This window comes from Notothenia coriiceps, unplaced genomic scaffold (assembly GCF_000735185.1).
Source record: "Notothenia coriiceps isolate Sejong01 unplaced genomic scaffold, NC01 NC01_scaffold00008978, whole genome shotgun sequence".
In the NCBI taxonomy this organism is placed as follows: domain Eukaryota; kingdom Metazoa; phylum Chordata; class Actinopteri; order Perciformes; family Nototheniidae; genus Notothenia; species Notothenia coriiceps.
Genome location: NW_011341679.1, coordinates 11,928 through 29,477, shown reverse-complemented (window position 1 = coordinate 29,477; position 17,550 = coordinate 11,928). Strand labels below are relative to the sequence as shown.

Below are 17,550 nucleotides of genomic sequence, written 5' to 3'. Positions count from 1 at the left end.
CATCTCAGGCAGTCTTTTCTTTTTATCCAGGGTATATGCAGGAATCCTGAAGTCAAATGTAATACCTTTGAAGACCTTTTTTAAGACCCTTTCCATACATTTTAAGACCTCATCACCGTTTTGAGTTTTAACCGGTTACATTGGCGACACACTTTACCTCACATTGACTATATACAGTATTGATTGTCTTTCCTCCTTATCTTCCAACCATTTGGACGCTAACTTGCATTTCCCCATAACGATGTTGTTTAACAACCGGCGTAAACGGACCTTCGCGCGGTATCAAGCAGTGAGCGTGCGATGTCCTGTTCAGATGACGTCAAATCCAACGGGATGCCATAAATAAACTACACAGAATCACACTACACACCTACGCAATGATTACATTCAGGCACACTGTAGAATACAACCTCTTTGGACAATTTATATACTTATTGAAAACAAGCTACACAATGTAATACCTTGGAAAATGCTGTTCAATACTTAATAGCCTTCATTTTCGCGAAATTGATTTATCAACTTTTAATACTTTTTAAGACCCCGCGGACACCCTGAATAGTCAAATATAACAGACAAGTTTCTCTGGTATTGATGCCGTCTTAAAACTTTTTTTACAAGATGATGAGGGATATCTAGCTTGCAAATCTTCACACTGTTATTAGATAACTGACACATGTTGGCTCTCCAGTTATTGAGGGACAGCTTATCTCTTCACATGTGTATCCTGGTGGTAAATGACCAGTCTTATATTTATAGGCCACAACCCTGCATCATGCCTACTCTTTATTCAATGGCCTTTTGTGTGAAACTTGGGTAACTTCTCTTTAGGTAAATCAAGTTAAAGCAGCTTTGGCACCAATTATACAACTGGCTACATGTTAAAAGGGCCTTGACTGTATAGGTTTAATTGTGTGGGCTTGTGAAGGAGAACAATTATAGCCTTCATAAATAAAAAATGACCTTCTTCCAGCAGGCCTCTGATCTGCTCTTCCTTCTCTCTGATGATCTCCAGTGTGTCGCTGGAGTGAAGTCTTGTAGAAAGCTCGTCTCGCAAGCCCTTTATTTCCTGTGGCATAGAAAAATGAACACAAAGAAGATAAAGATTTGTTAGTTGTACAAATTGTTTTGCTTTTGTAGCCTTATTTGTGTGGTGTAGAGCCTCAGATGACTCGGATGTGATGTACCTTCTTGGCTATGTCTCTCTCCTTGCAGGCCAGCTGAGCCTTCCTCTCTGTGTCCGCTATACGCTGAGTGAACTCATCCTTCAGGGACTGAACTGTGGAGCTATCCTCCTTCAGGCTTATCACTTCACTGCAGGATGAACACACTCATTAGTTGAAGATAGCTTAGTGTCAAAATCCATACAGCCTTAAGCCAAGACAGCTTTTAAAACTCTGCACAAGTAGTTAGAGCATTTAAAGATCATGTTGCCAATCGAAAACACTAAACCATTGTATTTTCATAGAAACAACACATGAGCCGGAACATTTATCCTTTGGTAAAAATAGCTTCCTTATCATGATCATTGTGCAGCAGGTGTGTGTGTGCCATACACTCACTCTTTGAGGTTGTCACACTGCTCCTCCAGCGTGGCCTTGTCCTTGCTGACAACCAGAAGCTGAGACTCTCTCTTCTCCAGGCGGCCTGACAGATCATCAATCACCTACAACATGTCCACAACATTTTGTCTTTACAACAACATTCGCACAGACAATCCTGTTAAAATACAACTTACTCATTTTAAAAACGAGTGTGGTAGAGCTTAAGGTTACCTTCTTAAATTAGTATAACAGATAGTACTAGGAGAACTTATATTTGACCATAGGACATTTCTGAAAGGATATTGGCAGGTATTTTAAAAAACACTTTTTTAAACAAGTTGGCAAAATTGAAGTGAAAGCTATTAGACAGGAGAAACACAAAGTCTTGCTCTAGATAACACACAATGGGACGAGTTAAAAAGATGATATGGAAATGTGACATGACCTTCACGTAGCTATGTGCTTCTATTATGCATTCTTTGGAAGTCTATCCAAAGAACTGAGTTGGTTTAAAGGAAGACTTCACACATAAAATAAACATTTGAATATCAACAACTCACCCGGTGTTAACTTGAATAGTTGACGAAAATGTATTCTTGATGAAAGCCTGTTTATAATTGAGTGTTTTAAGTAGTAAGGTTTAAGCCAAAATGCATGTGTTTGGGAAGTAGTGATTATGCAACTGGATCAATGAGACCTGGATATACTGGAAGAGTTGTTTGATAGTTGGTGAGAAGATGTTTTAATATCGTTTTGCTGTTGTTAAACTTGGCCATACTACTGCCTAGGACTGTGGAGGACATTATTGAATTGTTTGGTCACCATGGAAGCTATGAGAAAAACAACATGTTCTGCAAGATTTCAAGATAATATAGGTCGATTCATTGAGTAACAAATGGTCATTTTGTAAGTGAAGTATTCCTTTTTTGAAAGGATAAACTTACATGTATACTTTACACATGACTTTCAGAGTAGTTTAATAATAATGTACCATATACGCAACTAATGTATGACTAGCAAGTTGAACAATAAACTCAGCTATATGCACTTTGTAACATAAATACATACAATATTTAATAACTGCTACCTTTTGAAGCTCCAAAATCTGAACTGGGGAGACACTTTTCATCTCTGCAGTGATTGGTGGAGCGATCTGTTCGTCAGCGTTGGAGGCGGGATCAGACAGAGTGACATTCGCCTCAGAGTACTGCTCCTGCTCCATCAACTCTTCAGGCTGATCACTATTAACAGGCGTCGCACTCCGGCCACTCTCCTCCATCTCATCCAGCGACTGCTCCCTCATTGTGTCTGTATAGCCCTCTTCCTCTTCTTCCTCCTCCTCCTCCTCCTCCTCATCCTCCTCCCTTTCCTCCTGCCCTAAATTCTCCTCCTCTCCATCTTCCTGCTTCTGACACACAGCTGATGACACTGTCAAAGGAGGAGAGCCCGTGGTGACAGACGCTAGCGTCCGACTGCCGGGGATGTCATCGTCCGAGTTAACCTCGCTGACACTCCGGCTGTCCAACGACTGAACACTGAATGAATCTATGCGCTCGAACGCGTCCGAGGAGGAGCCGCAGCTCTCTGTGAGTTTGGAGTAGTCCTCCAGATGGGGGAAATCTCCACAGGTGGAGGCCGTGAGAAGCTGAAAGGAGCCCTGCATCAGATGAAGGTCGGCCTTGCCCTCCCCTGTTTCTTGTCTGGAGCTGGCTGAGCTCTCACTCAACACTGACTCGTGGTCAAGCACTTCAATGTCACTGGTGGTGGAGGTTCCCGAGGAGAAAGCGCTGACCGGAGGAGAGGGGGTATCGCTTTGACGGTCCTCCACCTTTGAGTCTTTATTCTCTATGAGTACTTCCTTAGAGGGCGGAGAGGGCGAAGGATCAGGGGGAGTAGAGCTCTTAAGTTCAGAAGTGACAGCAGCGGGTTGACAGGAATCTGTGGTATCCTGCTCCACCTGGAGATCGGATGGAGGCTGTGACGGCTCTGGTGTGGAGTCTACAGAAACTGCAGAGCTGATATCTGTTTGTAAATCGCTCATTTCGCTGTCAGGAAGATCGCTGAGAGAAGGAGCAGGAGAAACCGGCTGCAGGAGGATAGTGTCTGAATAAGGGGATTCTGCTGAGGAATCCAGATCAACTATCAAGCCTTCATCATCCGTCTGATACTCCAGGGTCTCGTCCGCAGGTGCTGAATTCTCTTCTTCATGTGCCACAGTCTCCCTGCTTTTCTTTTCCTTCTCCTGAGGCCGCCTTTGCGACTTAGTAGGTGGTACGGACACTACCTGGGAGATGGTGACGCCTTGGACGTCTCCGGGTGGCAAAAAGGTAGTGAAAAAGTTTTCCGATTCATCCACAACTGTGCGGGTGACAGGAGTGGTGATGGCCTCAGAGGAAGGAGGAGGAGTGATGGGCCTCTCTTCAGGGGGCGCCTCCCACGGTGTCATTCCCCATCCTCCACTCAGTGACAGCTTTCCAGGCATTGTTACATCTGTCAGAAATGAAGTTGTTCCAGTTTTAGAATCAGAAACAGGTTTATTGCCAGGTTGGTTTACACATGCGGGGAATTTGCCTTGGTCTATATGGTGCATACGTAAACACATTTAAAGAACATACATTTAAAAGAAAATGACGATTATAACAATAACATATAGAGAAATATTAACAATAATATGTATAGATAATAGAAATACCAAAAACTATGTAGAGTTTAAGTGTAATGTGAAAATACTCATAATAAAATAATATAGGTGCAGTTTTGTTATGAAAAAGTGGAAAGCTGTGCAGATATCACAAGAGTAGCTTTGTATAAAAATGAGCTTTTCTTTCAGAAATTCCAAATGTGCATGTGACAACATTAGCTTTTACCTCCCCATGTGACACTACTCACCATCATAGGGCATGACAACTGTGTCACCCCACTGGTCCTCCTCTTTGATGTCCAGAACTCGGTCGATTGACTTCTGAGCTGTTGTTAAAGCTTGTTTAGCGAAGCTGGACAGAGAGGAGTTGAACCAACTCATGCTGACTGTTTGGCTAGCTAGCAATCAGTAACTCCAGGAACTGTAACACGGATCTTAAAGGGGGATTGGCGTTAGCACATAAACAACAGTCCCTTTAACTATCTCTGCATTTCTCGAAATCTACGACAACCTAGTGAAAACACTATTTCGCTATTTCAAATTGTGTTTTTCCGGGATAAGCTTTGTTGACATCTAGCTACCACTTAGCTAGTTAGCCAAAGCATAGCGTTTGTGTACAGAGGAAACATCAATCCCACATACAGTTACAGCTCGCAAACTCGTCAGCTGGCATTCATAATCGCATGATTTCTAAACTAGACATACAGGTACCTCTAATACCCTGCATAAACTCTACCACCACGATCAAAGCAAACGCAGTTCCATGCCTAATCCAAGCTGTTTTCGGCTCCTTTGCTCCGCCTTCATCGTTTGTTTTGGTCGTCCTCAACTTGTAGCCACATTAGCATTAGCATGCTCGCTACTTCCTTTCCACGTAGCAGCCTGACGTCATGGTCTGACTAGTCTACTCTGCAGAGCGGAAGAAGCAAAGGATGTAATATAATAATATGTAACATGCAAACAGAAAAACAGATGTCTCGCCAATGGTTAGAATCTGCCAGGACTTAATTTAAGTCATTTAAATAATAAACAATATAGTTGACATATTCTGCAATAAACTTGCAATGTGCAATACTCTTTGTTGGCATCTCTTCTGTGCAAAACATTTTTAGGTGTAATAAAATAATTTGTATAATATCTCAAAACTTGAATAGGTTCAATCAATTGTATTACTAATGTGTGCTTTTTCTCTGTATTTAACATGTTAGCTTACTCTTTTATTGTCTGCCTTTTTTACCTGCTATGGCACTTTAGCTGTAACACTGTGCATTTCCCTGCTGAGGGACTAACAAAGGAATTCTGATTCTGATGTGAAATTTGCTGATAAAGCTGCAAGCCAGAGGACATTTGAAGTGGAATAATCCCTGTGATGTGCCTATATAATTTCAGTTTAGTTTTAGGGTCACCTCTTCATACTTCCATGAAGGTCACTTGTTGTCAGTGTTCATTTCTTGCTGTAGGTGATATTCTGGGGGAAAGACAGAGTATGTTCTGAACTATGAATGTTTAACTATTTCATATATTTAACCTTCCCCTTACAGTACTTAGAAATACATAGATTGTATTAGCTCAATATTTGTTTGATATATATAGTTTTTACTATTTAGGATGTTTAAGCTTAAAAACAAATGATCCCTCCATATTGACACATGGAAACTTGTAATCCAAATCCTTGTTAGTCTTTGCCACACAGCAAACAAAGGGCTCAAACGCAAAACCGCAAATCAGTCGAGTCAACTTTTGGTCATGTCTTTAAAAACCCTTAAAAACAGCTTGCATCTGAGAAAACACCCTAAATTCAGGCAAAACCATCAGAAAGCAGTCAAACCAAATCTATTAAGATTCAAATTCAGCTGAAGCAGTTCTGTCGTGTGCACTCGAGACATTAGAAATAGCCGAAACCTAGAGAATATTGTTTTTAATCTGATTCTAAAACTGGTTCTAGTAAGGCCTAGAAATCACACACTAAACTTCCTGAGTAAATTATTCTCATAAAGAAGATAAAGAAACAGAAACTTTGTAAGAAACAGATTTTTATTCCAGTTCACACATCATTATCTGTATCTGATGATTACCACTTCAGTGGGTACTGCTACAAAAAAAACAGTTTTGGAATAAATAAATAATCAAAATATTGGAAACCAGAACATGTACAGATTCATATTTGCCAAAGTGACTTATTCTTGTCTCTTTGTTTGCATGTTTGTAGTGCAGATAGCACATGAATGCAGAAATCCCCAACGTCTGCAGACAATGTATCACCAAAAGATGACAAGGTATGAAGTATGATTTTGGCTTTACAGTGCAAGACATAAAGTCAATAAGTACATTAAAACAATGAAATTAGCTAAGCTCATTTACAACGTGAACGATTACACGGTAAACTGTTCTAGTTTTTAGGCCGTTTTTAAATATTCTGCATCAAGTCACAGTTGGCCAAGAAACCAGAATGACATCAACTGGCTGTGGAAGCGCTTGAATTCATCCTATGAGGTAAAGCTTAGTCTGAACAACATGGTCTGAGGTGTGGTGACATCAGCTACTGCCAGCTCCTGTCCGTCACTCAGCCCCAGATCTAGAAAAAACATGTTCATATAAACAGTGAGTCAGCATATTCACAATCTCAGTTTCCCTTATTCAGAGTGTGGGCATAGCCGTTCCTAGGAAACATATTGAGTAAACAAAACATCTCACCCTTGAGGGTTTTGGATAGATTTGGCCGCGTCCTCTGTTCGATTGAAGCGACAGACTGTAAAACAAAATACAAATTAGGCTTAAACCAACATTTGCATAAATACCTAATTGAGCCAGGAGGCATTCGACTCAAATACACAGCAAACACAAAACAGTGTACAAAGGTTAATTACCTGTAAATATAATGTTTTGTTCTTTCCTTCCACTGTTGCGGTTATAGCAGGGGATTTCATTTGTCTGAAATACATATATTGTTGTTAAAGACAATAAGAAAATATAACCATAAGCAGAACTTCATTTAGGATGGTACAGGGCAGTAATAAAACACAATAAGGCAGCTTCACTTACAGGGAGGCACTTTCAGTCAGGAAGTCCAACAACTCCTGGAGTTTTGAAGTTGGAGAAAAGTGCAAGTCCAGAGGTACTTGGCTGCAGGCTGAACAGTCTTCCTGAATCAGAAGAAGAACATAAACGTGTGTGTTACAAAAAGAGGAGACTTTATAATCGTAGCAAACTTGAGCTGGCAGGTGAAACTCAAGGACAAACCTTTCGTTCTGCTTCAAAAGTGTAGGTGTATAGGCCGTCAACATCATTGAAGACCATGTAGTTATTGAGAGGTATATAGGCACTGCAGACGCAAAAGATAATATCATGAGGAAAAGTCGTGGGTTGTTTGAACAGATCTTTACTGTGTGCATGTGTGTGCAAGCAGAACCTGCAAACTCACCTTGTTGCTAATTTGAAAACCTCAGTTGCGCAAGCAGCTGGTAAAAACAAGTCAGGGAAATAAAACAGTTAGGTCCGGGTACACAGTTTATTCAGTACAGTTTGAAAATAATGAATCTTTTGTATGACAGGGCTTACTTTCCTAACAGCTCTCTACTGACATGCCTTCACTTTTATTATGTCTTGCTACTTACCAGCTATGACAGCATTTGTAGACGCTACAGCTGGAATTATCCTCTTCACAACACCTGCAACATTTAATAAGGACATTGGAAATATGTTGTACTTACTGCTAAAAATAGACAGTAAAAAACACATTTAAAACATGCAATGTATTGTCTTGTCTTTAAAAGAGAGGACATTCTGTTTTACAGTCACAAACTAATGTATCAAACTCCCAAAAATAATTTAGCTGTGTTATATTATATTTACTTTGGTACTTTATAACTGTGTAATTTATACCTGGCTGCTAAACCCTTGTCACTGTTACAAGGTATGTATCTTGTATTTTGTAAATTCTGTAACTTGCTGCTGTTAAATACCGTCAAACCAATATGTGCAATATATACTTTATATACATATGCCATCTTTAATAACTGTAATATATACCGGGCTGCTAAATCCTAAGAACTGCTACAGGATTTGATTTGTAGATTTGATTTGTTTTTGATCTGTATTTTTGAAAATTATGTAACTTATTTTTTTTTCTTTTTCTTTTTTAGCATATTGTTTATTATATTATAACTTAGTACTTTTTTTAACGCATGTAAGATATGCAACACTAAGCTGTCTGTGGCTCTTTCCTGCTGTAACGCTGCAAATGTCCCCTCTGTGGGACTAATAAAGGTATTCTGATTCTGACTGTCTCCCAGCTGCAAGACAAAGCAACATGTTCTGGTGGTGACAGACAGAGGAGCCCTGAGTGCTTACCCTGTGTTAGTCTGTATGTGACTCCTGTGATTTTGAACTCTGCTGCCCTCTCTAGGGATCTCTGGTACACCCACTGGATGTGCTCTGGGTCGTCCCCATCCAGGACCACACCATCTAATCCACACACACACATATAAAGAAGAACTTAAGTTAACCTTGTTTGTAAAGGTCATGGGGTCATGGGGCTACTTAATGATCGTTGTTCAAATTAAAAACAGAATTCAACCGAAATAACAACTGTGGTTTGATTCTTACCTCCAAAGGGTGTCTCTTTGGGCCACTGCAGCATGCGGACATACTCAACGCAATGTTCTGGCAAACGAGGCATGGAGGCGATTGTGCACATGGGGAAGTTGATCTACAAAGACAAGTACATTTTAGCAACAAACTGGAGATTAACTGCTTCTGTAAAACTAAGTCGTGGTTGTTTTTTTAAATGCTACCTCACCTGAGGAGGGTAAAGTTCAAGGGTACAGTCGATGCAGGCGCTCATGCCCGGGAGAATGACTCTGGCGTTTCCTTTAAAGCCTTCAGTCCCACCATCAATGAGAGGAATGATGGAGCTTGGGTCTAAGACGCCATCATCATACGCCAGCAAAGACAGCTGCAGAAAGAGACACGGAGAGATTTATTCCAGAACATTGTACATCTTTACAATTGTAAATGTAAGCATTGAAGATAAGAGTAGAGAATAAAAAGGACTGTGACAAAGATTGCAGTGAAGAGGGAGAACTCACCAGCATACCATTCATCCACCTCCTGGCAAGTATAGAGTCCAGGCCACAGACAATTATATGGAATTCTAGATGATAACAGGAATATGAATAAATACATTTGAACACATATCTGATATTGACAAAATGTCAGGATGCACAAACTTAAAGCATTGTATGCACTATAGCGATAGAAAAATATGACACAGTGTCATTTAAATCTTATCAGTGACTATGTGAGACGTACTGAGGAGAAGTTCAGAAAAACAAGCAAGTTGCTAATCTTATAAACAGCTGAAATGTCTTTAATGTGTTTCCCTTGGTTATTGGTGGTTTGTTTTTAGCAGAAAGTGAATGGGAGTTTATCAGACGGTGAGCCCGACATCAAACTAAATAATAAACTGCCTAAATTGTTACACCCCTTCCACCCAGACATTAGGAAAGTTGGGTCTGAATAGTCTATAGATACTTACGTCTGTAGAAGGTTTCATCTAAGTCTTGGATTTTCTTAAAATGTCTGCACAAGCATTAAGGAGAATCCATGTTTGGACATAATGGTCCATTCATTTCCCGATGTAACAAGCAGGGTTCATACACTTTTTCACCAAAGATTTTTAATTACTTTTCCATGACTTCTCCATGACCTTTACCTACCACTGAAAATGGTTTATTTGAACATGGAACAGGAAAATAAGGTCTGCATATGAAACATGTTGTGCCTATCGAAAACAAATCCAATAGTAGGCTTACTAGCTTCTACACGCTAAAGCAACTAAAATCTCTCACCAGCAAAATACCTCGTCAGTTAAATGCCATTTTACGTTTCATTACTATACGATACAGTATTTATTAACATTATAGTATTACTATTTCGGCGATTAGATAAAATATAAATTATATTTGATGCAACTTTAGTTACATTTCCATGACTTTTCCAAAACTTTGGGAAAAATATTGTTTTCCATAACTTTTCCAGGGCCTGGAATGAGCATTTTGAATTTCCATGACTTTCCCAGGTTTTTAATGACCGTGAGAACCCTGAACAAGGATGTTTCTATTCTACATTCTTAAATTGAGTTTTCCGACATGGGGATGAGCTGCACGCACCATTTTACACACAATTGACCACATGGATTGTGATTTGGGTTTTTAAACAATTGCATTAATATCAAGCATCTTACATTTTGCAATAGTTAAATTAAAAGGATACGGGACTACACAGCATCCAGGTATGCGGCTGTTGATGAAATCAGCTGCAACGTCCGCCTTGGGTCGACCTATATCTTTTGGCCTGGTCAACACAACGCACACACATTAAAATAACATATCTGATTGCTTCACAGATAACATTAAAGGAAAAAAAAAACAGGTTCAAAGTTTACATAGATTTGTTTTACGTAACTGACCTGAAGAGGAACTGTCGATTCAAGTTGGACACATCAATGGTGTCCATGTCGACAACATGAATGTTGCGAAATCCGGATAAAGCCTGAGTAATAACAAAGAACAAAGTGTTAGTCATTCATTAAATTACAAATTAGACCTTCTTGAAAAAATTAAATATAAAAAGGTGATCATACCAGATCTTTCAGCAGCTCACATCCCAGTCCACCTGCACCAATGACCAGGATTTTGCATGTTTCCAACAAAAACTGCATTGACTGTTGCGTGAGGCGATAAATAAATTATAGATTAGAGCAATGCTTGATAGCACAGATCAAATACAACAACAAAACTTGCATGTAACTCTTACCTCTGTGCTGGGTTCAAAGTCAGGATGTGTGAAGGGCCCCGATCTTTCCAGAAACTTTTTGACGTGGTTCCACCGCCCTTCCCACTCACAGGAGCGTCCGCTGCCTCCATCCACCACCATCCTGTAGAAACAATATGCACATTTAGGATGCATCTTCAGCAGTATTTAATGATAAATTACATACTAAACTTTGTATGATAAGTCTACTGAGGTAGATAGATGGATAGATGGATAGATAGATGGATAGATAGATAAGATAGATAGATAGATAGATAGATACTCTATTTATCCCAATAAATGATTTCATGATCATGCGACAACAAGAAATCAACCAATTACTAAATTGTTGTGACTGAATTTCACATAGTAAAGGTGCTATGTACCGTTCACAGCAGACCATGCAATAACTGCAGACATTCAATAGACTATATATTGAGTGCTATATTAGCAATGGCTAATGTTTTGGTGTTTTCCATACGTCTGTGTCTGCTCTCACATGTGTATTGTTTGTTTTTTAACCATCCCATGAATATATGTCCTAGAAAAACTGAGTATTACTAACATGTGGGCGTTTCTCTTCCTTGTCTCACTCTATTGCTAGGCAGCTAGGCTAGGTGAATAGCTAGCATGTCAACAGTGAGAAGGTACAGTAAACACCTCTTACTTTGCATAGAGGGGCAATATACCATCATTAACTTTACGGTATAGACGTGTTAGCTACTCACAAACAACCAATCAGTAATGTTTTCCCTAATTTAGAGTCAGCATATTCTGTTTAAAACCACTATGAGATTAGCTTCTTCGGCTAATGTTAACCTTCCTCCTGGCTGGTAACCTCAAACCTTCTACCATTTCATCACTAACTTCTCAGTCAGCTCCACTACTCTGCTTCTTTTCTTCTCCCTAAAAAGAGAGAATAAAAGAAGGTTCATTCATGCTGTGCTTTCGTAGGTTAATGAGATTTGAAAGCATCTTTCGGGCAGTTAATGACTGTGTTTCTTGCTCGTTTCTTCGGCAGCTACTTACGGCTCATCCGTGTCCGCCATGTTTGTCTATATGAATGCCTTCAAGGGCCGAATTAAGTCGTAGTAAACACAATATCTCCTTGCTAAAAATTATAAAAGATTCACAAAGACAAATTATGATTTAGCGTTTGTTTTCATTTGAGACCACCATAGTTATTATGTCGTGCAGCCAGGCCTCAAATAAGATAAAGGCGCATATAAGATAGCTTTGATATAGTTCAGTTTCATTTCCCCGATAGTTATGAAGGCGGCATTGTCCACAGTCAACCATAAAATCTGCACATACAGCACAGATCCAACAGGCGGCAGCATTTACCCTTCATTGTCTGTGTGTTTCTGCATTACATCAGTGCACACCTACTGTACTGTAGATAGCTGATAGAAAACGTAATATCTGTCAGAAATGTGAATTGTTACAGACTGTATTAAGCACAGATGTCCACATTTTGGAACTTTTTCCAACAAGAGGAGTTTGTAGCAATGTAGCTTATGGGTGCGGTGGGTTTAAATATGGCAAAGCCAGTTAAATAATTGACTTGACTAGTAATTAGTTGATAATTGCTCTGCTCTGTAAGGTTCAGTTCAGCCCTATAACTTTCAGCAATTATCTATAAAACCAGCTAACAGCCAAGGAGGGACAGGGGGAGATAAATGGCTCATTTCTAATTAAACAAACCTGTTTAAGAGCAGAAATTAACTAACTAATTTCCTGGATGCGAAGTATACCTAATGAATAGATCCTTTTTTTGTTTTTTACAGCACTTCTTCTTTTGTAATAATTACGCCATGGACTTGAAACACATATCTGAACATAGGAACTGTTTAAAAAGAATAAAAATGTACTTTCACAGATGTATTGCTTTGAGATGCTTTCATTGTGAATTGCGGCGCAAAGCACTTAGCATAAATAAGACATGAAATTGAGGTCTGTTATTCAGTTTAACGACTTTACTAGTGAGGGCATCTCACTGTGTCCATTGTGCTAATAAATCTAAGTGCTTAATCTCTAATTGAAGAATGATTAGTAAACCTTGAATGGGCTTCTTTGCATTTTAAAAGACGTGCCTGTAGGCACAATTAATCCATCTGCTTGCAACTGCTCTATTAGTGAAGTGAATACCTTTTGCAGAGTTCACCAAAGATGTGCCTAATGTATGCACCCATAGACTGTATTATGGTATGCAGTGATAGCCTGGTGCATAGCGATATACTGTGTGGAGAGCATACACAGCAGGACATGGAGTTTTTTTATTTCTCAGAGTTTTGAATATTTGAATGGGTTGATAGAGCATCGCCTTTTTTTTCCTGATTTTTAATGAGATGTTCCGAATGACAGCCTCCGAAAACTGATAACTAAAAATAACTGCTGTGGCCATGCCCTTCATAGCTGACTGGCTGCCATCTCAGCCCTCCTCTCTCTCTCTCTTTCTATTTGTTCTGCCTGTCTTGTCCTCTTTCATGTAACCTCAGCTATGCTCTCATGTTAGACAGAAGGGAAAAGTGATGAAATCTCACCCCCCCATTAAAAAGATGGAAGCCCGCAAGAAACGTTTATGTTATAGACTAGGACTGTTGCAGTGGGAGTATTACCCATGGGCACTCTAGTAGGCATGATTGTGGCCAGATCTTCAGGTTGCATCCTTTATTGCTTTTGCCTCCAGCCCTATTTTGACAATCTTTAAAGCACCATGTGTCATTGAATGCAGACTGGATTTAAAGTCGAGCAACAGGGGACCAAAAGTCAAAACATCTTCCCGTGGTGACACATTTTTATAGATTTCAATTGAAATGCCATCTGTCATTCCCTCACCTTAAGCAGGGACACTCTGAATGTCAACACGGCGTCTTTGAGGTGACCCGGCTCTTTGCCATCCATCACAGCCAACTACAGTCAGCGTGCAGCGATTGAAGAGTCCAGAGGTAAATTAGACCATTACTTGAAATGCTCAATCGCAGCAGGCCATCAGTCTTGTGACACCTTGCTGGGAAGAAGAACTTCAGATGATGTTTTCCTCGTCTCACTCTCCAGTTTTTCAGAAAACCTTTGCATGCATCGACATGGGAATCCTGTTTTGTCAGCTTTATGGCACCATGTATCTCCACATCCATTTTCCATTTGATGGCTTTCTGTCAGGACGTCCAAAGTGGTGTTGATTGTGCTAATGATAATGTGTCACAGCGATGTGTCCCACGTTAGGCCCAGAGCAGGGCTGCCAGCCAGAAGACAAGGATACGCTACAGGCCAGTGTTGTGTTGTGCTGGAGTAAGTGATTGATGACTCTCTCTGTTGTAGTGCTTTCATTAAGACTCCAGTGATTTATCGCCACTGCTCACAACGCAATTAGACTTCATATATACACTCCACAAAACAGTGTTGTCTTGCTATATGATCCCATTTCGTGTGTGCATGCACTTGTGTGTTATCTGTTATCTTGTGTGCATATAAATGCTTCCCAAGTGTGTCTGAATAGATTCCCAGGAAGAAAAAACAGACACCCCTCAGCTCTCAATTTTTTGTTAAAATAAGAAAGGAGTTGCACGTAAGGTATTTATTAAAATATATGATATGTGATGGATGTGTTTACCTTAAACTGAAATTGCATGGGATGTAATCACTTTAATATGCAAAGAAGCTTGATGAATAGATTGTATTTTCATTTTGAAAATGCAACCATGCAGTGTTTCATGGTTGAAAACCAGTGGTCTCCAAACTTCTACTGAACAAGAGGCAATTTTAAGACAAAAACAACCACTGATACTGTTTGTTTTCATCTTTGCAATGCATACACATTATTTGTTTTAATCGGGTATGGCTGCAACTATGACTGACCCTTTGTGTTCCACTGCCAGTGTCACCATCATAACATGCCCAAAAAGTGAAGAGGCTGCACCCTTTGGGTTGTTGCAACGTCACTAAGGTGTTCAACAACAAAATCCATCTTCCTAGCGCGAGGGGTGTAGCGTCATTGCTGGTTTGCACTTTGTTCTTCCTTTTTTTTGATGGGCTGAACCACACAGACGATTTGTGCTCAGCACTTCCTGCCTGCAGGGGCGGAGGACTCGCCATGACCTTGCTGCACAAATTGTTTCTAAGGAAAAGTTGAAGATTTGAATAGAAAAGTGTTGATAACGTGATGACTTTCAAGCTAAGAATTATGATGATGTAAATGTAAACAGTGTATTAAATGCAGCTACTGCACTGAAGGTTAAATCTGACCCTAACCTACAGTTATACACATACACTTGTGCCTAAAGACAATGAGAATGAAAAATGCACACAACATTTGTACTGACTGGTGTATGTCAAGTCCTGATATCTCTACTCAGTTTCTGCGGTGAGACAGAAAGATAGACATGGATGCATGCAGGGGGAAAAGTGTAAGAAAAAAAGCAATACACTCCAGTCACATCATGTCATCTTACTGTAGGTCAACTTTGCAAATTCAAATTATGCCATAGACCTTCGTGTGTAGCATAATCGTCTAAGCTAGTACTGCATTTCTGTTGTGCAGCCCTTTGTTGCAGGATAACAAGAAATGATCCTTGAATTGTTCAATCCTTGTGCAAAAGCTGGTGGTCTGGTTTAATTTCCACCATCTTTGTCGAAATTAAGGTAATTGTGTTGCATTTTTGGAATTGTGCTTATTTGCTTTCTTGCTAGAAGTAATTTGAAAAGGTTTCTTCTCTAATGTCTACCGGAAATATGAAGCTACAGCCAGTCTGTAAGTAACCTTTCTTTGCACAAATACTGGAAGCATTGGGAATCCTAATCTATCAAACAAGATTCAATATCTCTTTAGTTTGTGGTTGGCAGATATTTGTACCTTTAGACAGAGTCAGGTTAGCTTATTCCTGGTTTCCAGTCTTTGTGCTAAGCTACGTAAGCTAACTCGCTAGCACCAGCTACAAGGGACAGTCATTTCATCCTCTGACCCTAATTTATTATGTTAAATTTCATTACAAAATTATCCAGAACCAGATTGTCGGTATAGTCTCATAAAGTGGAGAGATTATAGTAATGTGTTTTTAGCGCTAAGACTTCTTTACATAGTGCTCAGGACTCACAAGACAAACATTTGCACAAACCCTCCCCTTAGTGATTGTATCAGCGTAGTGTTAATATCAACCATGATACATTTCTCTTATCAGATCTTTCATCTCTGGGAGAGGCTCGCTCTCTGTGTCTTTTAAGGACAGCAGAGGAATTACTTGCAGGAGAATCATAAGACAGTGGAACGGAAATTTCCCTTCGGCTATTTCAACAGCGTTTATTCCGGCTTTCGCTTCCTATTTCCTGTCCTCCTCAGCATGCTTCCTGCTCTGCCATTCCTACTGTTCCTCCATCACTATTGTCCCTTCCTTGCTAAAAAGGGACATTGTGTGGTGTAAAGACAACATCCAGTCTGTCAGCAGTCACCCAAGAATTTCCTCACAGGAGAGAAACACACCTAGGGATTAAGTGGCAAACAACAGATACTTAAAGGCTCCGATTTTTCATCAAGAAGGATGTCCAACTTGACAGAGACAATATATCAAAAAGGAAGCTGCCTTTCTCTAAAACGTGTGGTGTGTTTTATCCATGGTTACCTAAAGTAGTGTGTACATCGGAAATACAATACAGAAGTAGGCTACATTAGTCAGTAGCACTTTGTCAGGGCGAATACCCCGATGGTCAGCCCAAGCGCCACTCGAGGCAAAACTAAGAGCGACAATAACCCGACGGTCAATTTTTCACTCTTGCTCTGACAGAGTCTTAGGCGAAGGGAATGTGATTTTCCTTTTCCATCAAAACTTCAAACCTCACATTGATCCATCTAATTTTGGTGTGACAAAGTAAGGCAATGACTCATTACTCATTGTCATCAAAAAAACGTTGCTTCAGAAATGTCTTTTTATTTGAGTTTGAGGCAGTTTTGCTCGATCTTAATCAAATCAAGTAAATCGACCAAGCCAATTATTTAAACTCAGTTCAAAAGGATTGTGAGTTTTCAAAGGTTTGGAGAAACAGACAAAACTGTCATGGAGGCAAAGCAATGTGTCGCAGTTGACGGTAACAACAGCATAACACGTTTTTTTTTAAAAAGGCCACCGAAATAAATCAATATCAGTTCAAGAAGTACTCTATATTTAGAATATTTTCACTGCTTGACCTTGGAAGGAGACAGCTATACAGTCTATGTTTCGACGAGGAACTGAAGCTGTTATCTATGCTTTCTTTAAAGTCTTCAGACAAGGTCATGTAAAAATAATTTACATGACCTTGCAGATCATGAGAGTTGCTTGTCTACCACTATCTTGACCAGCATCCCGAGTCTAAAATGTTTGTATTATGTTCAAAACATTGAAGAGAGCTTTAGAGAGTCCGACAGCAACAGTCTAACAGCAGAGTAACACGATGAAAATATTAGAAATAAAGCATTGACTTAAACTGATATAGATCTTTCAATATATGTTGCCGCTGCCTCTATCCACAGCAGTACACTATTTCAGTGCCAGTACTCCTGTCTGTTTGGGGGTCATGCCGACT

The 17,550-nt window shown here is 39.8% G+C and overlaps 2 protein-coding genes across 5 annotated transcripts in view; both read right to left on the bottom strand.

The window, feature by feature from the left end:
• tmf1 (TATA element modulatory factor 1) overlaps nt 1-5,060 on the bottom strand; it is a 7,739-nt gene extending 2,679 nt beyond the window's left edge. Inside the window, exons 1-5 of the mRNA XM_010770601.1 lie at nt 4,431-5,060; nt 2,629-4,031; nt 1,560-1,663; nt 1,185-1,311; nt 961-1,066 (exon numbers count right to left, since the gene is read on the bottom strand). Of these exons, the coding sequence (XP_010768903.1) occupies nt 961-1,066; nt 1,185-1,311; nt 1,560-1,663; nt 2,629-4,031; nt 4,431-4,563 (1,873 nt within the window). The 5' untranslated portion in view covers nt 4,564-5,060. The remainder of the gene's footprint in view (nt 1-960; nt 1,067-1,184; nt 1,312-1,559; nt 1,664-2,628; nt 4,032-4,430) is intronic.
• A 1,138-nt stretch (nt 5,061-6,198) lies between these two features.
• On the bottom strand, nt 6,199-12,103 carry uba3 (ubiquitin-like modifier activating enzyme 3). Of its 4 annotated transcripts, none has more exons than XM_010770599.1 (18): nt 12,025-12,077; nt 11,863-11,901; nt 10,999-11,119; nt 10,826-10,906; nt 10,652-10,734; nt 10,456-10,536; nt 9,719-9,762; nt 9,270-9,334; nt 8,981-9,136; nt 8,788-8,890; nt 8,533-8,646; nt 7,797-7,850; nt 7,604-7,640; nt 7,423-7,504; nt 7,225-7,325; nt 7,050-7,113; nt 6,877-6,931; nt 6,199-6,757 (listed from the first exon to the last, which is right to left on the bottom strand). In XM_010770599.1, the coding sequence occupies exons 1-18, from the start codon at nt 12,042-12,044 to the stop codon at nt 6,669-6,671; spliced, it is 1,389 nt and encodes a 462-aa protein (XP_010768901.1). In that variant the 5' UTR covers nt 12,045-12,077; the 3' UTR covers nt 6,199-6,668. The 4 variants fall into 4 exon arrangements, with proteins under 4 accessions (XP_010768901.1, XP_010768899.1, XP_010768902.1 ...); XM_010770597.1 differs by having other exon boundaries at nt 11,848-11,901; nt 12,025-12,059; XM_010770600.1 differs by lacking the exon at nt 11,863-11,901 and having other exon boundaries at nt 12,025-12,103.
• Between the last annotated feature and the right edge of the window lie 5,447 nt (nt 12,104-17,550).

Bases quoted from the DNA above. Each gene is read 5' to 3' on its own strand.
- uba3 (XM_010770597.1), bottom strand. From the start codon at position 12,044: ATGGCGGACACGGATGAGCC. The intron at 9,763-10,455 runs GTATCCTTTTAA...ATGCTTGTGCAG, and splicing joins CCTGGATGCTGTGTAGTCCC to ACATTTTAAGAAAATCCAAG. The intron at 7,641-7,796 runs GTAAGTAGCAAG...TGTTTTTACCAG, and splicing joins TACAAATGCTGTCATAGCTG to CTGCTTGCGCAACTGAGGTT.